Genomic DNA, 24,536 nt, shown 5'->3' with positions numbered 1-24,536 from the left:
ACCAAGAAGCTGTGATTCTGAATCTGGTGTCTGTCCAGTTAATGAACAAATTGGGTTTTTTTACAAAGATGTATTCAACGTAAGATGTTACCATTAAATATTTTTATTAAAACAGCACAGAGAAGAAAACAGAACAGTGCAGGATGGTGGCATTTTTTTTCTCTTTGGTTAAGCATGCTGATTTATACTTTCTAGTTTTTATTATTGTCATGGTATCCCCAAAGGATATTATGAACTGCAGAATCAGTTTGTACAAATCAATCACCAGCTAGGGCAACTAGTTCCGTTTCTTTTGACATCAATTAAAAAAAAACCCACAATACTGGGCTCTGTAACCACGCTGCATGCACGTCCAATGTTCATACCTAATAAGGACCAATGTGATGGCAGTTTACTCTGAAGATGACACATTTTTATCTTCTCGTAAGAAGAATCTCATACAAAGATCTCAAAATAATTGTAGAAAATTTAAAAATGTCATCATTTCCACTAGGTACTGTAAGTCAGCTTTTTATTTCTTTCAACTGATTTATGAAGAAATGTTTCTGAAATGTCAGTAAACGGAACATACGAAGCGTGGGTAAGCAGGCAGAAACATCTCTAGTCCAAATGTTAGGATACACGGTAATTATAAATATAACCACAGATGGTATCGTTAACTTTTCTAGCCTCACTTGCTGAGGAAAAATAACTCCGTGAAAACTCATTTAAAAAAATATGCCTGAAAGTCATTTCAATTTAGGGTTGTGTGACTGTGGCACGTTACGCTGTAAGCACTTCTAGGAAAAGACTGGTCTTAGCTGGCGAGAACGAAACTCTGCAGATAGTCAGCTTCTCATTCTGCTGTCAGGTGCCGACAACTCGTTCAACATTCATTTTTCTGACAGCTTCTAGCTATCAGTCAGAAAGTACACCCCTCACTGTTAGAAGTGCTAAAGATCAACACTGATCAAGAACTCATATAAGCATTAGAGATCAGGCTATAAACAATATACAAATTTCACCTAATTTAAAATGACTGTTTCTTATTTGTAAACAGCAAAAATGTGGTCTATGGAACTGATGTAAAAAGACAGCAAAGCCACAACAACAGCACGTGTCTTTGTAAAAGCCTTGTCTGTAAGCCTCTCTTCCGCTCTGCCTACCTGTGTCGTATCTGAGTGAAAACGGTGCCAAAGCTTTCTTGCTTTCGAGTTTCAAATATGCACTTGGTCAGAAAAAAATGCATCTGACAGGCAGGAGGTTCTGTTTCCGTGCCACACAAGAAGGAGGACCACTTAAAGGCCCATCCAACTTCAGGAGTATTTCAGCAAGACCCCCACCTCATCACCTTGTCAAATGAGGCAAATAATACCCACAGCGATGCACACAGCCACTGAGTGTTCTTGGGTTCCACCTGTCTCAACATCTGCAAAACACGTTTACTTCTCAAGCCCTAAGTCTACAACTGCTGGCTATCTCTTTTCTTTAAAGGACACAAACAGTGCTTCACATACTTCAGTGGTGCAGGCAGGATTGTCTGGTAGTTGTAGTGTTGCTGCTGTTGGCTCAGGATCTGCAGCTGCAAAAACAGCTGCTGCTGTTGTAGCAGACGAGCATAGTTGGAGTCCATCTGCGGCTCGTTTTTCTCACCTTTCTGATCAGGTGGAATATATTGATGATACTTCAATTTTTTCACCCTCGGCTTAGGTTCTTTACATTTCTTGCTCCGATGCTTATCATTTGGGTTCTTTGGGTGGCTTTGCTGTTTATGGATGGAAAATATTAAAACAACTGTAACAGACACCTCATTTACAAGCAGTAACACAAGGTACAAAGATAAAGCACACAGGAGCACATACGCTGCAAAGGGCTGCTAAGTACGACGACCGCCGCAGACCTGCCCAGAGGGACCGCTTACTAGCCTTGAGAAGTTCGCGTACGCCAGCTGGCTCATGCTGCGCCCAGGAAGGGGCCCCATATCACAGCCTGTGAATGTCCTTAGCAGATGGCACAAGCGAAGCTAAGGGACTCTGCTGTCATGGCCCGTCACTGTAAAGCGGCGTTCTTCTCCAACCGGTAAGGTGACAGCCACTCAGCCCGTTGTACGAGTAGCAGCTAGCACCCTAACTCCATCTGTAAACACCGCAGGCCACAGGCGCTTCCCCGCCTAGATTAACAGCATGGGCAGGCAGTGCGATACACCACAGGATTACTCCTATGAAACCTCCAGCAGCACCCTTCTTAGCAATACCTGCGCACGTGGCAAAAGTCTCCTCCTCTACAAGCTCTCTGACATTATTCCGAGTGAGAAGCTGAAGGCAGTTACCTAGTCGTACAGAAGGCATCAAAGTAGCACACATGTTACGCAGACAACCTGCTTAGGGCGGTATCTGGATTTGCCATTAAGGTCCTGAATTAAGTACGCTGTACAAGCCCACTGATTTCACTGGTATAGACAAATTTTTACTGGAGGCTGACTATCAGAGGTCATCCTTGTAAATGGAACTGAGAATTAATTGCATGTCGTTAGGTAGAAGTCTGCCTACGTGTAAGCATTACACAGCTGACGACCTTCAGCAAAGCTGCTGAAATGAAGCAACCTCTCCAGAAAACCCCCAGGAAAAGAGAACTGAGCATGTTCTGATACTGAAATGCAAGGATACAGCAACTTCCCTCTCGGTGTGTTCTGGTTATACAATAAAGGAACTAAGAAAGCAGTTGCAGAAAAAGAGCGATGCAGTTCACCAGTGTGGTTACAGGCAGACCACGAATGCGGTTGCCTCTGCTCCTATCACATTCTCCACACAAAACTAGATTAGAAAAGATTCATTTCACCAATACAAAGTAGAAACTCAGCGTTGCAAAAATCCATTGTCCTTATTTCTTAAACACTTCCACAGCAATGTAATGCATAATTCTGCTTGAAAACTTCTGTCAGCAGTACTGTCAGAACCTCTTGAAATAATGAGCCAGTCCCTACAGTGTTAATGGCTGCTCTTTGCATCCAAAAGCTTCCGGTCAACAACCCGGTACGTTCTCCTGAGCACTAACAGAAGTTGTTGTTAGTTCTGGGTGCTATAACGCTACTCATGTGTTTCTGCATTAAATACAGCAGTGGAAAAGGACACAGATGCAGAAGGCAGACCTCAGATGCCATTATTACAGATGCCTACCTTTACTAACGCTGGCCCAGGCTTTGCTGCAGACACAGTACTGGTGGTCGGGGTGGCTGTAGCTGTAGATCGTGTAATGTGTGGTTCGATTGTAGTGGGCGTTTTGAGAAATTCAGGAACTGGAGAGGTTAAAGGTGGATACTAGTATTAAAAAAATATAAGGAAAAAGAGAAGCATTAAAAACATCCACCGTCTGGATAACTGAAAAAATGCGAAATGGTTAAGACAATTTACTATCATGTCAAATTCACAAAATATTTTTAGGAGGAGTGGTGAAAACAGCACTCTTTCATGTCCGTGTCAAGTGTTCTATAAAGGCACACTTCAAATACAGCAAGTGCGGTAACTGGTTTCTTACCTTGGCTTCTTAGTCTGCACTCTAACTACTGCATGTAAATGCATGCAAAGCCTGGTTTTACTAATACAGGATTTACTTCTAGTTTCACCAAAGCAAAGCTGTAATTGATTTTAATACCAGTTTTTGTAGTACATCATAATAAATATTTTCCAACACTAACGTTTTTCTTTATTCTTATTGTTGTTTTTTCTGCAGGTTAAATAACTGATAACCAAAAAGGACTTGTAACAACATACAAGAGAAGTCCTCACGGAAGCGCTTTGTTTTCATCATCTTTACACAGTTGTTTAATTTGCAGAATTCTTTTCTCCTTTTAACATACATGCAAACAAGTAAAGAAATACTATGGAAACATTTTCTTTCTGTCTTTCTTACACAATCATACAAGAGCTGGAAGGACCTTCAGAAGTCACCTCACCCATTCAAATCAGGAACCTTTTACTTAAACTGCTCCTCACATGTATTTGTCTCTGGTTGGTAGCCCAGACTCAGATTAACTAATTGATACCAGTTCTTAACTTCGTAATTGCAAAATTCTTCTAGAACTGACAGCTGTCATTAAAGTACTTTTGCTCCCAGCTTAAGGGTAAAACAGAAATCTTTTCTTCACCACAGTCAATCAGAACTACAGGAAAAGGTGATGTCAAATAAATTTCTTTTCTTGTTAGCGTTACCAGGTTTCCTACATGCAGACTTCCAGAACCAGAGTTACAGATTTTAAGAATATAACTCATTTCTATACTTTTATATGTAACTAAGTACAGAAAAACAGTTCAAACAAAATTTTATTCATTATAAATAAAAGGAGAGATAAAGTAACTGAAGAATGGAATGCACTGTTAGCAGAGATATTGCCATTTGCTATTGCTCTTCCTGAAGGACCACCAACGCCTGACCCGGGCACACCACTTGCACACTGAAGCAGCCTGCCGAACTTACTGAAAACACTGCTTTAACCCAACCCTACGGAGCCCAGGCCCTCACTATTTTCTGTCTGTGAGGTCTGACTCCTGTGTACACCCGAGGAATCCTACCACCCACACCAGGACAGTCCGAAAAGCCTCTCCTTCATGAGGGTTGAACACCGACACAGGAGAAGGAACTCCCTGTTCCTGCGTGGCGAGGCGGCAGCAGAGTGGCTGTGCTCTGCAGGGACAGCTTCCCAGCGTCCTGCCACAGCAGCCGCCCCTCCGGCTGCGCCAGGAGCTGCCCTTGCTCTGAGCCTGACCGCCAGCACCACCACGCCGCTGCGTCGCAACTTCCCAGCACCCTCAACCTGACGCAGTGCATTCCCTTGCGGTTACAAACATCGGCGTGTATTTTCTTCCATAAACTTACCTAGTTCCGTAGAGGCTTAGGACTTCTTTATTATTATTATTTTCCTGGCACCACTACGCCTAACAGAAAATTCCCCAAAGTTTTCCTACACAATAACCAAACTCCACTGAGCTTAACTTTGTCACAGCAGTTTCTTCTGTTCTGATACTGTTTTCTGATTTAAAACCTATGTCCTTCTGTAGTGAATATCCCTCTGATGGGATATACTCTGTGCATAAACAGAACTCAGCCCTTGTTTTTCTATTTTCTAGCTACACAAATAATTTTTATTCTTCTCTCACACAAGATTTTGTGCTCTCTGACCGTCCTGTTTGTGTTTCTGTTACAGTTTTCATCACTGTTTCTTGGAAGTAAGCAACTGGAAATGTGTAGGATGTTCCGTCCCTGGGTCCCTGCGGTGGCATGACGCTTGGGCTGCAATCACCTCTGCCAATGTACGCGCAGCTGCACAGAGGACGTCCGCAGCAGCTCACAGTCACTGTGCCGTGGAGCGCGGCACCTCAGCTGGCTTCCTCCGCAGCCTCTCCGGAGTCAGAGTCTCCAGGCGTCCACAACCCTTCTTCATGGGAAGGAGAAGTGGTATGCATTTTTCTCTTTAAGAACTATTCCATTCTATCAGAACTCCACTTCCCTCCTAAAAGCCAAACCAACCAGCTCTCTCTGCGTAAAAACAACCCAACCCTGTGCCAACCAGGCCTTTCAGCTGTTGTTACATGACCCATTCGTATGTCAAGGTCGTTAATGGCAACACAAAACCAGAGTGTCCCCAAATCTGCTCCTGCAGAGCCGCACCATTACCAACTTCCTTTCAACCCAATACCTCCTTCTTTCTGTCTTATCTCTGCTAATCTCCTCCTTCTCCATTTTGCCAGTGTTTAATGTCATACAGTATGAAAACCAGAGAGGTGAGATCAGTTGCATTTCCACTGTTTAAGAAAGCAATTAGATCACCTAGTACGACAGTCCATTCATAAAAGCCCATCCATTTCCATGCATTCCGAGCAGTAAATATCCTTTTTCTTCAGAATACATTCTAAAACCTTGCATTCTGTCAGACGGGTACTTCTCCAGTTCATTTTTTCCTGTGCTCTACTGCTCTTCCATGAGATTGTACCACCAAGGACCTGAATCAGTTTGCTAAAATCACTTGGTACATGGTTTGAAACTTTGTGTCCTGGTGCCCCTGTGCTTCTGGGATGGCAGCTCTCAAGCTGCCAGTCTGCATGCACTAGCCTCTCCAGCTTTTGCTTACAATTAAATTATAACAATTTTCCCTTCTATCTCTGTGGTTTTTTAATACATTTTGCTGCGTGTCCAACTGTCCGCTGCCAGCAGACAGCTATCGCTAGCTTGCCGTAAGCTGCCTAAATTGCACTGTGCCTTTGACCGTCCCGCAGCACAGCCACCCCAGGCAAAAGTTGCCGATGCTGCTTCACTGCACGGCAAGATGTAGTATGCCGTGCCTCGTCACTGAAACCCTGCACACGTGCCTGCCCTGGGGTTGTGTCCACTCACGGTGTCAGGCTAAAAACATAAATGTCTCTGTTTTTACATCCAGCTTCCAAAGTGTTTGCTCTGGAAAGCACCCGGTATCTACACAGTATCTTATTTGCTGGACTCGCCCAAGAACTGGTAGGGGACGTCAGAGACACTCACCCTTCACAAAAGGGTTCTGGACGCTGTACTCTGACATACTGCCCTCCTGTTGCTACGGAGCTTCAAAGGCTTACTCTGGTTATAGCAGCGACATTTTAAAAAGCACTTAGTTTGTCTTTGAACCAGTGTCATGTACAGCATTACCACACAGCACAGGAGAATCCCAGTGATCGCCTGATTTTCACTGGTGCTTAAATTGTCTCATTCCTGAAGTCCCATCTAAAAAGCATTTTAAACAATACTTCGGCTTACTCATTACACAATCTTTTATCATTCATCATTCTGATCCTTCTTGAACAAAACAAATCACTTGACTTCCGACACACTATTTAGCAGCCCTTTACAGGCTATGAAACACACTCCGTAACGCCAGCACAACAAAACTCTTTAAAATGGAAAAGTTAGTAACTTTCAAAAAAACCAAACCAACCCCACCTCTTTAGTTCCTGTTGCTCAAAACTCATGGTGTTGAACATTCTTCTCTTGCCATAAAGTAAATTACTTTTTCCTTACTTTAGTTGTTATCCTGAACTCTAAAGGATTAATGGCTACATGAAACACAAAGCTTTTTACAGACTTCCCAATTTCACCTGCAAATATTAGATGGGGCAATGAACCATGCATATCATCTACTTCATAAATTTTTAAATTCAAAAAACAAAATTAACAGGTCTCAACTTCTTAACTTGATTACTTCATCAAATAATGTAAAGATTTTTGTCCTTTGAACAGATCTTCTATTTCCAGTTACAGATAATACAGCTTCTGGATCTTTTCTGCTGACTGCAAACAAGCATCTAGCAGGTCAACAGCTACAGCGAATGTATCAAGGAAACAGACACTATACTCTGTCTCGTCAAGCAAAGTACTTCAGCTGTTTTGAAGCGAACTGTTTAATGTCTTCAGAATTGTGAACGCCACAATTTGATCAGTTTTGAGTGGTGTGGTTAAAATGCCTAATTCTTACCAGATGCACTCACATCAGGCTAAAGCAAGTTTCAGGTCATCAGTCAACGAGAGCTGACGGATCTCAAAGTTAGTTACATCCTCTGAAGCCGGGAAACGTGTGGAGGAGGACACCTTGAGAAGAACTCTGGCTGCACTCCACTGTTTTCAAAACTTTCTTTGTATTTTATATTGTAATAAAATGTGGAATTTGTCAGAGGAAATTAGAAGAACGAAAGAGCGATTTCCCAGACACATCTCCTGTACAGACATGCTGCGCTGTTATTCTTTATTTCAAAAGGGACACCAAGGTAAGCATCTGTTTTCTTCTGCAGAAGAGTGGCTTTGCATTTTAGATCTGTGCACAGAAGCAACTCCAATATGTTATGGAATCCATAAGCAAAGGACTGAAGTTCCACCTGACGTGCTTTTTCAGTCCAGTTCAAGTTCTCTGTTATTTTGTCGCTGCCATCACGTGTCTATCCCATGCTTCCTACTTCAAAAGCTTCTGGCACGTAACCCTTTGCGTATTTTTATTCAGCTCTCCATTAGGAACCTAACTCTTTACCTAGGAATCCAGTTTAATGTGGTTTGTTTTCAATCTATTCAACACAAAATGCATTCCCTTGACATGAAACCCAATTCACATCTTAATCCACGCGTCAGGGAACAATGACATAAAACCGATGTGCTGGACTCTGTGTCCAGCATTGCTTCTGAACACAAACTCCACAATACTTTTTCTATCTACTGTAGTAGTAACAAAACCAAGGAGAGTAATTCCAGATCCTGACCTACTCAGTTGTCAAGTATCCATGGTCATTAAGACCACTAACACCTTTGGAGCACAAACAGTATTTATCGTGTCTTTAATGGCTTAATTTTACATCACTTTATACAGTCAGAACTCAATATTTAGTTCAGTCTTATCTTTTGTTTGTGTCTTCATTTTTATTAATTGCAGCACAGTTCCCCGTGTAGAGCCTTGGCTTTGCTACGAATCCTCGGAGAGTTTAAACATATAAATAAATGCATTTTCCAAACAAATGCTTAATAAAATGACAAGCATGAAAATAATTTGAACTTCAAAGTCATGCATCTTTTTCTCCTTTGCATAGTGGAGAAAGTGATAAAGGAACAATCTTAGGAAGTTCTGAAAAAATCCGTTGTGGATTACAGTTGAACAACATTCACCTGAAGAACACACATTTATAGTAGTACTATTCACATACTGCTCAAATTTTGATACACTGAAATTCTTTCCAAATAAAGTATTTTAATGTTTGTGTTATAGAAGCTAAAACAACTTGTTTTTACCAGGTACAGACTTGTGTGAAACGAAACAAGCTGAAGTCCTAAAGCTTCTGAATTTCTGTCAAATTCACACTTCCTGCTTAAAGAACACTTCTCAAATGAATACAAAACTTCTCAGCTAATTAAACAAAAATGACGACATTACCGAAATTTCGGTGTTTGCTTATCCACATGTGGTATAGCGATACCAAGTGCACAATGCTGAGTGCAGTGTTATTAACCTGATGTCATTTGTAAGTCACTTCATACATATAACACTGCGATGAAATCCCAAGTCTTTCCACTAAATAATTTATTGAGACATAAACATGGGTAGTCTGGTAAAAAGCATCAATCTGAAACATAAACTACTTTTCTGTGATAGTATAGCTGCTTTCATTTACGTACAACAGGAAAACAGGCTCAGTGGGAGAAGGAGCAGCTCAGGATCAAGGACTTTCTCGTCGTGCACGCGACTGCTCAGCAGACATGCGTAAACGTGATTCCACAACTAGTGCAGCACTGATCCAAGGCAAAATCCTTGCTACTCTCCATTTCAACACAAACACAAACTAATGGCTCCTCTACACAAGTGTAACTCGGAATATAAGCAGAATTTGTCATTTACTTAGCTCTGTCAGTCTTGAATGAAGAAGCTGTTAACAGAGATAACTACTGTTAACTCCGGCTAGTCTGGAGCACTCATTTCGGTCTCTTTCTCTATTCAAAGAAGAAATTCTGCGAAAGCTGCAGAAATCTAGTTAAACGCAAAGCCTTCTCTTGGCTGGGCTGAGGTCAGTGAGTTCAAAACTACCAGCTGGGGTATGACAGAAAACATCACACACAATCTATTTAAGCTAAACATAGTAACCTTTAAATAAATATGTATATCCCATTAATGAATAAACTTACTGATTAACTCAAAGGCGAAGACAAAGGCCTGGGAAGCAAGCACTGTGCTAGATATTCCAGAAAGCATTCGGATAACTGTACGATTATGTGTATAACCCTGTGTTTTCAGTAGCTAACCGAAGACAGAAGAAACTCGTCTGTAAGACATGATGTTTATTTCATTACTGCTCTGGCAAATTATTGTACATCACCACTTTCATAATGTGTTTAAAGACAGGGTAGGTGATGTCACAAGTGACAAAATTAAACTATCGTAAGAAGAGTTCTCTTTCAAAATTCACTTTTGCAACTCCTGTGCAAACAGTCAAATCCACTGTTCTTTAAATCCCCACGTGTTTAAATGCTCTGCTATAAAGACAGCATTTTATTTGCCATGGCAGACTTAGTTACTTTCCTTTCTTTGTAAGTAACTCAAGAAAATACTGCAAGCCTCACAAAAAAACCAAAATAAAGGTTATTTTCATTTCTTAAGTAGTATATTCCTTAGCCAATATTTTAAAACTATAGGGGAGAACATTTAAATTATGTGGGAAACCTCTTTTTTAAGGGACTTTCCTGGAGATAATGGAACTGACGTCAACTGTTGTTGTTTCAGCTAAGCTTAATTCTAAACAAGTTCAAGACCTCTGCCAGAAAGAAGACAGACATGAAGTAATCAGTAACAGCTGAGTAAACCCATGGATATGACCTCTTCAACAACTGCTGGGAAAGCTGCAGATCTTCTACAGGCCGTAATGAATTTTGGGGAATTTATGGCTTTATAACAGTCTATGGGAATTTCCCCCTCGCCAACAGCTAAGCCAAGGTTCTGCGCTAGACACTCCACAGCAGAGAACGGAGTCCCAGACACTTCTTTGCAGCAGCAAATGTACTCATTCCATACGAAGCTACACCCCATTTCTAGAGAGCCAGACCAAAACACACACTGCGAAGATTCTGTTTCAACATTTAACAACTGTACCTGTGTTGACGTAGCAGCGTTTGCTGTTACCGGTGATGGTGAGTCGCTCGGTTTTGCCTCACCAGGGGAAGCTGCTGAGCCCTGGGATTCTTGGCTGCCTGGCTGATCTGGTGACAAAGCATCACTGCTGTCTTCATCAAATGAATAATCATCCAGAGCTTGAGGGTAATTCTCTTGTCCAACTGCTAGAATGTTTACAAAGAAACAAGCAAAACAATTTTTTTTTTAGTTACACAAATTAAATTTAGACATTGGTGGCAGAACTAGCTAACTGCTGGAAAATGATCGGTTCTCAGCACAGTCTAAACATATGGGACGTTAAGTATTTATTGTGTTTTTAATATAATGACAGCCATATTAAACCATATTCAAGGAATCAATAAAACTAAGTGCATAGTAGAAGTTGTTTTAATAAGAGATTAAAAGGTATGTTCAACATATGTGGAGTGCACACAGCCACCTACCACAGCTTGAGTAACAGCCACATACGTTTGATTATTTTGTAATAATTCTTAGTAAGAAACAGGTCTTTTCAAAGACAGTATTATTCTACAACTATACAATTTAACTCTGTTTAGGACAGCTTTAGTTAAGCGATGACAGAGCTTAGGACTCGGAAGCTGAAAGATAAATAGTAATGAACATTGAATATATTTTCTTCTAGTGAACTTTACCCTCAAGAACTAAATTATTATTTTCCATAATGTCACAGAGATAACAGACGGCAGCTGTGGGACTTTACTTGCCTATAATAGCTTCTTTAACACTGGAGTCTACAGCAAGAATATTTTTTTCCACCAGTTCCATAGGGCCAGGTCTCTGAGCAATCTTCTCGTTCAGATCATCTGCCAACCGAGCTCTCTTCAGTTTCATCTGAGTGGCTTGTAGTGAGGGCTCTGCAAAGGTCTCTGAAGAGATACATGGATTTAAATATTCTGTTTCATCTTTTCTCCAGTTTCATGACAAACAACACTGTCTTGTCTCTGCAATAGCCATTCCACTTTCATCAAAGGCAGGCAAGTATTATTCTGAAAATTCCCAAATTAATAAGCAAAAGTAAGATTATGTGAGTAACTGTCCACATGATCATGTTTTTCTATAAATATAACCTCTTTTTTAACAGCAGTAATGCTTTTGGTAAACATTTGTATAATGTCCAACAATAAAGCAGGGAATATAAAATAATAATAGCTGATTACAATGGGAAGGTAGCATTTGTTGCTCTAACGGTTTACCAGTGTGAGCTACGGTAAAGGTTTAATTAATCCCCTGATGTTTGGATTCTCTCTTGACAAACATCTTAAAGAATTTACCTTTAAAAATAGCTTCTAGCACAAATTTGAGTCTGCAAAGTTGTATCTCAACGAAAATACGAAGACAGTCTGTCAGTATGGATGTGACCTATCAATCTGGGTTTAGTAACCAAATGCAAGTTTTTAAAACTAATGGCTACTAAACTGACTTGGAGTATGGTTATCTGGTAGTTTCTGTATTTGGTAAGGTTATGGTGAAACACAGTAATACAGCCCCACGCATAAAAAGACTGTTGGTTCAAATGACCTGAGCAACAAGGTCAATAACAAGGCAGGGTGAAAGTCCAGTTTATTGAAGCTTGTTTGGGAGGTGGGGTGGGAAGTACAAGGCTCTCAGGTTAGTTTAGGGTATGAGCAGAAATTGAAGCAATATATGCACTACACGTATATATAATTATAATATATAATGCAATATGCAACTGCAAACAAACACACAGTCAAGAATACTTTCACTGCCACAGATGTATCTATTACTGTACAGATTACAACAGACACCGCAGAAGTAGAGAAATAGAGTATATAAACCTTCAGAAGTAATTAATATCAAAGCCTAATTCAGTCAGAAAACTCCTTCTAACAGCAGCTCCACAGGTGCATGCAGCTGGCCACGTACCTTCGAGGATGTGCATTCTGACCAACTCAGAGCGGTCCGGCCTGCTCCGAATCTTGTGCTTCAGAAAATTTTCAGTCTTTAAAGAAATGAGGAAATAGCATTAGCTACTGTTTACTAGAAAAACCAAAGTAATTTGGTAACTCACTGATGTCCAATCAATGAGTATCTGCCATTGCATTCACACAGGTGGACATTGCTGCTAGAACATGGGCAGCAGAGGGGTTTGGTTTGTTCTGCTCTAGTTTTCTATCAGTTAAGCACTTCTAATGAATCTCTATCTTCCCCAAAACAAGCTGGGACTGTTTCTGGGTTTCATCCCATGCCACCACACATAATCACAGTGGCAGAGATTTGCTACTGAAATCCTGCACAAGCACAATTTACCCACGTACCCTATGCTTAACTGGAGGTAGCTATTGCATCATGTTATGACCGTAAGTTTATCCCCCACCTCGATCTGCGAAGGATTAAGGAAGTTCCTCTGAGACTTGACACCAGTATTTTATTTTAACGTACTCTTCCAATATGAAGGCATATGCTGTTACTGTTAACGGTAACTATTTTTTACTCAGAGAATTAGTACCACATACAACGATCTACTTTCAGACGTTAGTAACAAGTTTACACAAAGTGGTTTACCCTGGCTCGCTCCAGGCTCTTTATCTGCTCATGGAATGCAGCTGGACTTTTCAAAGCTGTGAAGGGAGAGTAAGAGTTAAATTGAGAGGACATTATTTCCAAAAGAAGTATCCTAATCAGTATGTTTGTATGGGTGTTCAACACCACCTCAGAGTTGTGTTTGCATCTGACCAGGCTCCCAGTTGACTCCTGCTAGTTATATTCACTTATATTTAACAGAGATGAGCAACACTCCTATACTGAATACTTGGAGTATTTGACTTTAACAGATACTGCCATGTAACAGTTAACTTTTTCACTATGCACACCAGGGTCTACCTACCAAAACTGTTCCACAATAGAAATGTTATGAGGTAAGATTCAGAATGCCGAAGCACTATTTCATGTATTCCACTGTATCTACCCTCTGTCTACACCTCATACTTGCTGTTACTAGATAGAACTGAACCGTCCCTTAAGAACTATTTACGCTGTTTTTTAAAAAAAAATTGTAGAAGCCCCAAATGTTCAAATTAGAAAACAGAATGATGGTTAGCTGCTAAATAGCCAAAAAGAGTAAAAAACACTATTCAGCTAGAAATAATATGAGCTGTAGAATGCTTCATCTCAATTGGGTTGTTGAAAGGAAGTGAAATGGCAGCAGACATAACCCATCCCCTTTGCCACACTTTTGGCAGAGGAAAGATACTGCAGAACAAAATCTTTCACGCTTTTTGACAGTTTAGAAGATTTTTCCCAGGTTTTACTCAAAAAGAAACAGATCATTCCATCCCTGATGATAATCAATATCACACATCTGGGAAGGTGAACATGCTTTAGCAAAGCAATCTGAAGTCTACTGCGTACTCAGAAACCTTCAAGAGGAGATTAGCTTTAAGATACCGTGCTTTCCAGCTTGAATTCACCAGTGCCCATGGGGCTATTTGTAATAACTTCACATAAGTTTTATGTTTTCAATGCCTGGGGGTTTTGTTTTTTTTAAGAAAAATCACTTTTCATAGTTGAATCTTCTGAAAGCTGGGTTCTCTTATCTCGAGCCCAGTTTCATCCCACACTGTCCACGCAGGGATTCTGGATATTTTCTGTGCACCCCTCATTCTGAGGCCAGGCTGATGTCCAAAACAAGTCAGAAGATGTGCTACTAAACAATCAGCATAGTCATTGGGAGCCCAAGCAGAGGAGCACCAAAACATCTCTACGGAAAGAGTTAACTGCCGCTGAATTCTAGGCCACTAAATACCCGTATTCAGGAGGAGCTTCTTGTGATTCCTGAATTGATTTTAGGTGTTGTAAGTGCAGCTGCTGAAGCAACCATCATCTCTAACAGACTGGAATCAATAAAGGAAAAAATGGACTCTGGCAATAAAGTGTAACTGCATAAGGCATGCCAATTACTTGTTTTCAAAGTACAAGTGCTGTGAGTTCAGGCCTACAAATGTAACAGATATCCAAATTTACAAACATTCTTTGCCTGTCAAAGCAGTATGATCTGCAGTTAAATTCCAGTGGTTGAACAGAGCTAGAGACAAAAACGGTTTACTGAAGAACTGGTAACTTCTCGCATAGCTGTCACAGATGGCAGGTAGCGGGGCCAAAGACTCAGCAGCTCAGCATTACAGACTCCCGCAATCATGAACACATCTCCAGCTGTATTGATGCACTTGGTGATGCTGCTGCCTCAGTCGGACACTTCACACTAAGGTGATGAGCAGCATCTTCACTCTTCCAAAGACAGGATCTGAAGGCATTCATTGAATCTTTACCACAATACAACCTTTGTTTTGGAAGAGAATACAAAACTCTTACACTACTTTTGAGTTTAGCAGATGTGTAAGTTGATCAGGAACTTCTGACAACTGGGAAAAAATGGTCTAAACCCAAAACAATTCTCTGAAAAAGTCCCCCCCCAAAACCCCAAGGCCTCTTCCCTCATCCTTGGAAAGGTATTCGTACTCAGAAAGAGAGGCCCAGGCACAGAAGCTTCTGCATTAGGTCACATGGTCCAGTGCGCGGTGCCCAGTCTAACCACTGCCTCGTGTCCTGAACACCACAGCATGCAAGATTCGGCAAAGACATGGCTGTGGGCACACAAGTCAATACTTCTGTGTGTCCTTGGTTTTTCTATAGCAGCCCTTGCCATCCTACTCGTCAAAGACTGCTGGCTTTGTCATTGATGTCCACTCATTTATATAACTCAGTTTATTCCAGTAATGTTTGTCATAATTTAAAGAGAGAAAATAAAAGGAGAATCAGACTATGTCTGCAAATCCTTGCATTTTCCTCACAATGGCTGTTTAAACTGAAACGCTAGCTGAGCATGATGAATTTACTTCATACTCACCTAGATTACCAAAAGGATCCCACAAGTCTTTTCAAATTATAAAGTTACTTTTAATGATTCTCACAGAAATGCTTCTCTTCATTATTTTATACGTTCAGTCCACAATTAATACAGTACAGTAATACAAATACTAGAAATAACACAAGTCTTACGCGGCATGATGCCCTGGTCCACCAGCTGTTCTCGTGTCCGTCTCTGCTGTAGCCTCAGCTGAAGCACTGACAAGAGAAAACAATCACTGGTTCATACGCAAGCACACTACCCCTCTGAATGTACAAAAAAAACATTCAAAAGATACCAAGTACCCCAACTTTAGAAATACTTTTTCTACATGTATTCTGACCTGACGATAACCTCTGAGACAGCTACCAGTAAGGATCAACTGCTATCTACACAGTTAATCCCTAGTTACACTGGAGTTTGCTGCTCTCTGGTCACAGTGGATGAAGGGACTGCACTGCATGCATACCTCCGCTTTTCCTACCTGCCAGGCCTCGTAAGAGGTGCTAAGTATACACCTAAAGCTAGGAATTTTTTCCCCCTTGTAATACTAATAGATTCAAGAAACACAGTGCAGTATAAAGAGTTTACACCATAACCTGCAATACACAATGATTATACAGCCTATATATAAAGGCTTACTGTACATTTAAATACATCCTACTGACACACAAGAAACTGAAGCGAAGTTATTTAAAAACACCAAAGAAGTGATACAATCAGGAACAGACCTTATCCTCTCTCTGAACATTAGAAAATGCTGTTTTCCCAATTAATTGAGATATGTGTTACCATAGTTATTTCAAGGACAAAGTAAATCCAACACTGTCAAATTTGGAAAAATTGTTTACAGTTTCAGAAGTAACTTCTTATGTTTCATTACATTCAATAAAATTACAGAAGTTCTCACCTTACTGTAAGAATAACCAATGTGACACATGGAATAGTATACCAGGAACTGCACAAAACCTAGGGGAGAGCATGGACATAAAGGTCTCCTATTTTCCAAGATTAAGGCTTTCTTGTAAATGTTAGGGGGAAAAAAAAAGTAAAAAAAGTAGTTGTTTGTTTCTTCTATTGTTCCCTTCCCCTTGTTTCTGTATCAATTTATCATAGCGCTTCAATATTTCTTAAGACACACACAGCCATCACCCTAATGCGAAATTTCATCTTTTGAACAAGAGGTGGTCAAGATGCTTGGTCAAGAAAAAAATCACATTAAAGGTGTAATATTTACATTCTTCAGTTCTGCCTTGATAGCTTATTACGGATGTATGATTATGACACGCTGTTCCCATTGTATTTCACAAGGAAGCAAAACAAACTAATGCATTGTCCGAAACATCAAAATGAATGTAATTTCTGAAAAATCAGGCTAAGACAAAGTTCATTGTTTTCAGAATTTAAAAGGAACCAGCTTATTTCCTGTTCTACAGTACAGGAAGGATACTCTGCTGGCTAAAGCACTAAGACCGGGAATAGCAAGTCCTGAAAACAAGGACATTATTTTCTTGTGTCACACAAACACCAAGAATTTAAATACAAACATTGCAGGGCTGTGCCACGGCAGTTCTGTTCAGACTTTACAACACTGTTACACAAGAATTACACAGGACAGAGGTGGGAGAATACAGAAGTAACAACAGTAAAATGTAAATTGATGGCAAGTCATTCAAAATGTACTGAGTTCCTCCTCTGGAAACTTCAAAATACCTGCTCTAAGTAATGCATTGTATTTTCCAAGTAATATTAAATAACTGTAAAAAGTTAACTGAATAATTATTTTATAACAGTTTGAACGATCTATTTTTGTTCTTCCTTAACTTCATTTGGCTCCAGGTAAGCCGTGACCTCTTCTTACGGTGTCTCTTCCTGGCAGACGCGAACTCGTGCTGCCTGAAGTCTCGACCCAGCTCGGGCGGTGCTGCTGCGCCATGCGCCTTTCGGCAGCGCTGCCGAGGCCGGCTGTGGCAGCGCAGTACAGGCCGCCGCACACTCCCAGTCAGTGCACAGCACGCACAGAGAAAGTTCAAACCTTTCTGCAGAAACCCACCTGCGTTTCCAAGTCCAGCTGGTCTAATCTGCCCCCCCAAAAGCAAGTGAGTGCAAACACACAGTTATGCAACTGTACATCCAACTTCAAAAATCCACAAGCTTTATCTAAGTAAGTATGAATTAAAACAACGTATCGGGTGGGGACTTATCCCATTCCTACAGAACACATCTAGAAACGCACATTTTGATGGAAATGCACTTCAAGCCCATAATACAATGTTCAGCTACCAGGGCTACTGCTAAGAACTCCCTACCGCACTAGCACCAAGCGGTGAGAAAAGCGCTAACAGGAAAGCAAAACACCCTGGCGTGTTCCTGGTTTGGATTCTCTTGCTTACAACTGCCAAATCACAAAAGCTCAGAGTCAGTCTTAGAACTAAATGAGCAATCCATTTAAAAACCTTAAATAAGTTTTACCCATCCAAATGACGTGAGAGACAATTTATAAACAGCATGGCAAGACTACTGTATTTCAGACCCAATGGTTTTGGTCTTGAGCAGATTAAAACTTGACTTTCTTCTGTTCTTTGCTCAAACTATGCCTCCTTTTACACAACTAGGGAGCCGTGGAAAGGGCTGAAAAGCATGTCCTTCTCTGGGCAGGAATCTCATCCATGCTACACAGCTCTATATGTTCCAAATTCACACCACACTTAAATGTGGCTGTCTTGGAATGCTAAACACACTGCAGATGTGTCTACCAAGTCTTTCTCCTAGTTACAGGTCAGTTTTAAACATATGCCTCTATTTCAGGCTCAAGGCCTTCAAGAACAATGACCTGCTCCGACACCAGGTGTGTCCAGGGTAAGCTGATACATGTCATCAGACAAAGGAAGCAGATCAGATTCAGGGTTTGTCTCAACTCCATCACCTGGAATGCAATGGACCAACAAGCGAATGCCGGTAACACCACAACAGGCGCAGGAATGTTATCACTGATGTGAGTCGTCTACCAACACACGATAGGCCAGTCATCGATCAAGAGAAAATGCATTTGCAGTACGTGACATTTCTGATTTCTAATATGCGTTTTACTCAGACGCTGAGTAAAACGCATATTTTCTTTTTTTGCTGAGATTATCATAAACCCCATGCTGCAGGTGTAGCTGGCTCAGCTATGGCTACCTCAGCACTGTTAGTACGGTGCTTTCAATTATTAGCAAACAGAAGCTGGAAAGTTAAACAGCTTTCCAGTCGACCTTCACACCACAGGAAGATCACACTGGTTTGCAGAGTTGCTAACAACAATTTGAAAGCCCTCACTAACTCATCAATTTGGACAGCTGGCCAAACTGGAAATTATTTTGTAGGAAGCGCACACACCACCTACTCTGTGCAACCTACTCCAGACCACAGGTACTTCATCTCATCAGCCTTGTCTAAAATTCTAAACTAGTATCGCTGCAATCTCAAATGTGATGTGCAAAGTCTCTGTGCGGGAAAAAACAGCTTGACTGTTTTTTTAAGAAATTAGTTTAACTGTTAAATTACATCTAAAGGGGCAGAGTTTCATCACAAAATTATTATTTATTAACTACAGATCTGGCTTTCCCAGATCCAGACCGGACACTGACATGACTCTCAGACCAAGGCTTTCCATCTTTCATACGAAAAGGATCAGACTGCTGTTTGGCTTTCCACTACACCAAGACAGACACTGCTCACGCTGGGTCCTACGGTTGGACTGGACAGTCGCAACACAGCCCACCAGCTCAGCATTCAGCAATTATTGCATTTTAACTTTTCATTGGCATGTTTGTGGGAGGAAAAACTCAGGAAGGCCTCACACCACACTTCGCCAATACCAGTAAGGTAAGTAAGCACTCCAACACTTCTACCACTGTATTCCCCTAAGGTATACTTTAGAAACTAGAGTCTGCCTGAGATACACTCAGCTGCTCAAATTTCCCTTGCAAACCCACCAACCAACCACTCCACAAGTAAGAACTCCTCAAAAGCCAGCGCAAAGTTTCTGTGTCAAGGTCCCGTTCCGAACCCTCTCTCAACAGCCCGAGTAAGACGAGGTGTTGGGAGCAGACCACGCGCGTGTCCAGCGCGGAAGGAACTCGGAGCACTGAACCGGCATGGACGTGGGGCGCGACGCTGGTCCTGCAGCTCCCGTTGATGCCAGCGGGGTAACGCATGCCAGGACAGGGCAGGACCATGCCCCCTCCGGCAGCACACGCAGCCTGCACCACGGAGGCACCGCCGCCGCAGAAACGCACCCAGTGCAGGCACTAGGTGTGGTTGTGTGGCTGATGCCACTTATACCGGCTCCTGAAAACCAGTGCTGCTCAGCCATGGCATGGCAGGTTGTACTAACCCAGGAAACAGGGCAGGGAGACCACAATCAATCTATTCGGCAAAAAATAGTGTTAAGAATGTAGGCACATCTCTTATTTTCCAACCGGCTTCAACTAATTCTTTAATGAACGTTAATTCCAAATGTCGACGATGGGAAGCTCTGCTATGTTTCTCATGAATGTAGTACATCTATGATTTGTGGCTTCAATTATATTCAGATATTTGGCTTAAGCTTTGCAGAAAGAGTAAAAACTGACTAAACAATATATATCTTACAAGAGAATACACAGTGGACTACAGCAGAAGGATGAGAAGAGCAGCAAGAACGTACCTGCACATACACCATATGCGCTCAGGTGCGAAGCTTTAGCATTTTTTAGCAAATAGATATATAACAGTTACTGTCTCTCATAACACTGCTTGCCCACCCATCATCTGTTAACCTACACTGGGCATCACGAAGCAAGTAAGGGATGATTTTGAAGCTGTCCCATGTGTATTTGCACAAGCCGTAAAAACTGTGGGAGGACTGAAAAAAACAAGAGATACAGAATATATAGAACATGCAGTTATTCACTTACTAAATAAATCTCAGGAACTTATATCTTACAAAAAGATCTCTTAAAGCAAGGACAGTCTGTAGCACAACTAATAGGGAAGCACTGCAGGGGGAATATGAAAGAAGAGATGACTCAAAGTTAGAAAGATGGTACAAAAAGACAATCATTGAAGATTTTGACCTGGCCAGAGCAAGGACGTTAAACAGAAACTAAGTCAGATGAAAACCAGATATTTGCTTTTGCAAACAACTCTAACATTGAGAAGGTTAAACAAAAAAAGTTTGGTGTCTGACTTTTTGAGCAGTTGAACGCATGATTAAAAAAAAAAAAAAGGAAGTGCATGAAACCCCTAAATATATTATTTTAAAAAGCTGAAAACACCTTTTGCTTTTCCAAAGCAGACAGATTGGGAGAAAGCTATTATTTATATCTCAATTAAAGACATAAAGACCTAAAATACTTTTAGCCCCCACAGCAACAGACAGTAAAAAGCAGAGATGTTTCTAAGGAAGAACTGTAACATCTGTGCCTGAGCTGCACAGCTACATCTAGTCACGGAGGATATTCGGCTCACAGGTCTGTGCTTCAGAGCAGAGGGCCATACTACGGCCAGCAGCGACCTTTCTATTGCCACTGCAGTCAGACAGCCTGAGCCCTACAGCTGTGCAGAAACCCGTCACCGACAGACCTATGTCTTCGTACTGGCGATGGACCTGCAGTGGGTACAAAGGAAGGGAACAGGAATGCCGTTTGTGAAAAGCTCCCAAGGAAATGGGGACCCACAAAAAGCAGCTCCAAGAACAGCCAGAAAGATACGAAGATAGGAGTCATGGAAACAAAACCACAAGTTTTCAATAAGGAAATGCGATGAAATTATCTTCAGAGACAAGAACGAACGATGAGAGAATAGAGCACAGATTTGCACTTTTGGCAAAGAATTGCTGATTTATTTCAGTGAGAAACTCTCTATAGAATAGAATGCAGGTTGGTTTAAATCTAATGTAATTTAATCTAATACACACTTGTCTTACCATGTATGTAGAAATCCATATAGCAAGAGATTTCTAGAACTGTCAGTAATGCACACTGAGGTAAATCTTATAAGGATGGATGCGATAGGACAACACAGCTCCCCAAAAAAATCTAAAAACCACTGAGGCATTAGCCAAAGTTATTATACTGTACTATTTGTTCTAGTGTTGGGGGGGGGGGGGCGGCAGAGAGGGGCTGGTGGTTTGGTTTGATTTGTTTTTTCCCTCTTTATTACATAGAACCATTTACAGACAAATCAGTGTGGAATGTGGGGAAAGAAGAATTCAAAAGACATGAGGTACTACAAAGCAAAGTTCCCCGCGGGGTGGCACTCACTCGAACCCTGCCTTGAACAGATTGTTCTTATCAAGGTAAAACCATTCAGTTTGTTGCCCGATAGCTTACCTCTCACTTTTACACTTTTAAAACCAGGCAGTTACTTGCATAACATCTAAAACCATAGAAGATGACCTCTGAAATATGGGCCCAGAATTGATGAAAGTTTAGATATGTAAATACACTATTCACGTCAGTAATACTGTTTCTCATATTTGAAGCGTATGTGCAAAAGAAGGGCCATGTTAACACCACTGAGCAAATCTACTTGCTAGAAGATGGCACAAATATTTTGCACTTCTCATTCTCTGGCAAGAATCCCCCTTTGCACCACTGCAACTCTAAAAAATTGTCTTTGCATGCTTCTGAATAAAAGCCACGCACAAAGAGGTGTCGGTCAAACTCCTGTTTTGACTGAAGGGGAAGGGAAGGTATTTTTTGTTTTGTTTTCAAGTCAGTGTGTGATTTTAAGATTAACACTTTAACACCAGGTGAAGAGATTCCAAAATTTCCATGTGTTTTCTTCAGTCAGTGAAATGCTCATTAAATTTTAGACAGCTTATTTTAATATTTACTGACAAAACCAAAAGGCATAATCCCTCCTCGCAATAAGTGCATCTGCTTATCTGCCTCTCCTGAAGCCAGCACAAGTCTTCTGACATCACTGGTAGTAGAGATTTTCCACCACCTGAAAAAACCAAGTGCCAGAGACCAGTGCTTCCACTCTCACAGTTTCTTCCAGCGTTAGGAATCAAAGCTTTTATATGCAAGGGAATGGAGATGAGACGGTACACAAAGGAGAGGTTATCTGTTAACCAACACACTTTATTATTTTGAAATGTATTTCTATATAGCAGTAATTTTTATAAAGCTAATGGCCTCTGTTTTCAAACTGTGAGTACTGTTCAGGTTCACATACGCTATGCCCTAAAGGGGCGTAAGGATTAAGAGTAACCAAGCCAAGCAGATGCTCACTAGCTTGCTGAAGCGCCATGCGGGTTTGAATGCAAGGCAGCTGGCACAAATGGGCACCGAAGCAAGTACACATCACGTTCTGTGCAAGTCTTTGACAGGCAGGGAACGTGGAGCAGTCCCGTCAGGTCTTACTCCACGTGAATGGCAGAATAAGTGAAAATAAAGTGTATTATTACATCACTTAGAACAAACAGCTATTATCAAAGTTGAGTAAGTGATTTCTGTTACAAATCTGTAATACGTATCCTACGGAAAACATGCCTCAAAGTAGTGCGATATCATCACAAGCACTGGAATGTGAAGAGGCCAAAAATAAATTGATAGTTGTCCTGCAGGAACAATGCTATCTACACTGATTGACGAGCTTTCACCACTGCTGCTTGTCTTGAAAAAAAACAGAGCTCATACTGTGCACAGTTCCAGCACTAATAATTCCACATCTAACACAGTTAATTACATACCCTATTAATTTAGAATCAAATTTAAAATTTCTCTTCTTGCAGAAGGTACTATGAAACAGCAACATTTAATAGTTACACAAATGAGAGAGACACTAAACCACTGAGAAGGGGTTCGTTAGACAGCATACAGTTCTTACAAATGACAGCACGAAGAAAAATAACGCATCAGGATTTTTTTATGTTCTGTATGTAATCATGTCACTATTTATTCCAAAGTTAAAATCCAGTGAATATTAGCTATTTAAGCCCTTAAAATTGCCAGTACAAATGGGAAAATGTAATATCCAACATTCCTGCATAGTCCCTTGGAAATTTCCAAGAGCAGGAAGTACTCCAGTGCAGGCTGCTAGCTGGCTGCCATGGAAACAGCCGTGCTGGAAAGCGGGCCGGTTCCTTTACTTTAAAAGCTGTTACCCAGAACGCCTCCATTTCTCTCTGCCTGCTTAAAACAGCTTTCACGCAGTCAAGGTCTCCAACACGCTGAGGCTGAAGCACAGAGCGACAGCCGATAACGGCAGACGTCGCAGCGGCAGGGAACAAAGCACTGCTGCAGATGAACGGTTCTGCTGTATTCTCATCTGAAGTAATGGATAACTGGCTGGTCGGCCTCAGGACCACAACGCTAATGCAAGCACATAAACAGCGGCGCGGCAGTAAAGTAGAAGAGAGTATTTTATCAGATGGTAGGCGGACTATATGAGTGCTCTAAGCATCAGCTCTGTACCAGAATTCCAGACCAACCTCACAGCACAGGGCAACAGCTACGGAATTGCAGAAACTAAGTACTTCACCCTGTGCCTCTCTCAGCTGTTGCCCTTGCACCCCCTAACTCCACCTGCTTGGACTTCGAAGCTTACAAGGCATTTTCTAAACAGCATCATTCACACTAAACTCATTTTCCAGAGATAGATGCTTTGCTTTCTTCCAAGTCATGACTGTTTCCCCCTCAACTCTGTAAGTGTTGTACTCTATAATTAATTAAATGCTTTATTGAGACAAAAATGGTTGATCTTTTCAACTAATACTTGTTCTGTGAATGAAACTAAAAAAGTAATAAAGAGAATGTTTTGTGCAGTAAGTAGAAGACTGGGCAGGTGCCATGCAAGGCACACATTTCAGGAAGGTTATGGAATATGGTAGCTAGTTTGCACCTGGCATTACTCATTTCACACGTGTCCAGAGTCAGACATGTGGTAAAGTAGCATTCTTCTCATTTACATGGCAAGTCAAAGGAAGGAAGGAGGGAGGGGGAAAAGCCATGAAAATATTTAGCTACCCACAACTTGTCT

At 41.2% G+C, this 24,536-nt stretch overlaps 1 protein-coding gene across 7 annotated transcripts in view; it reads right to left on the bottom strand.

Annotated features, from left to right (window-relative positions):
* Positions 1 to 24,536, bottom strand: part of MRTFB (myocardin related transcription factor B) — a 108,300-nt gene that overhangs the window by 18,099 nt on the left and 65,665 nt on the right. For 5 of the 7 annotated variants that reach the window (XM_075436116.1, XM_075436115.1, XM_075436121.1 and 2 more), the window contains 7 exons: positions 15,677 to 15,742; positions 13,184 to 13,239; positions 12,545 to 12,620; positions 11,365 to 11,526; positions 10,619 to 10,803; positions 3,156 to 3,296; positions 1,497 to 1,744 (listed from right to left, as the gene is read on the bottom strand). In XM_075436116.1, coding sequence (XP_075292231.1) covers positions 1,497 to 1,744; positions 3,156 to 3,296; positions 10,619 to 10,803; positions 11,365 to 11,526; positions 12,545 to 12,620; positions 13,184 to 13,239; positions 15,677 to 15,742 — 934 coding nt within the window. The remainder of the gene's footprint in view (positions 1 to 1,496; positions 1,745 to 3,155; positions 3,297 to 10,618; positions 10,804 to 11,364; positions 11,527 to 12,544; positions 12,621 to 13,183; positions 13,240 to 15,676; positions 15,743 to 24,536) is intronic. The other 2 variants (XM_075436118.1, XM_075436120.1) reach the window with 1 other exon arrangement.

This window comes from Opisthocomus hoazin, chromosome 15 (genome assembly GCF_030867145.1).
Source record: "Opisthocomus hoazin isolate bOpiHoa1 chromosome 15, bOpiHoa1.hap1, whole genome shotgun sequence".
Classification (NCBI taxonomy): Eukaryota; Metazoa; Chordata; class Aves; order Opisthocomiformes; family Opisthocomidae; genus Opisthocomus; species Opisthocomus hoazin.
This window is presented reverse-complemented; position numbering and strand designations above follow the sequence as displayed.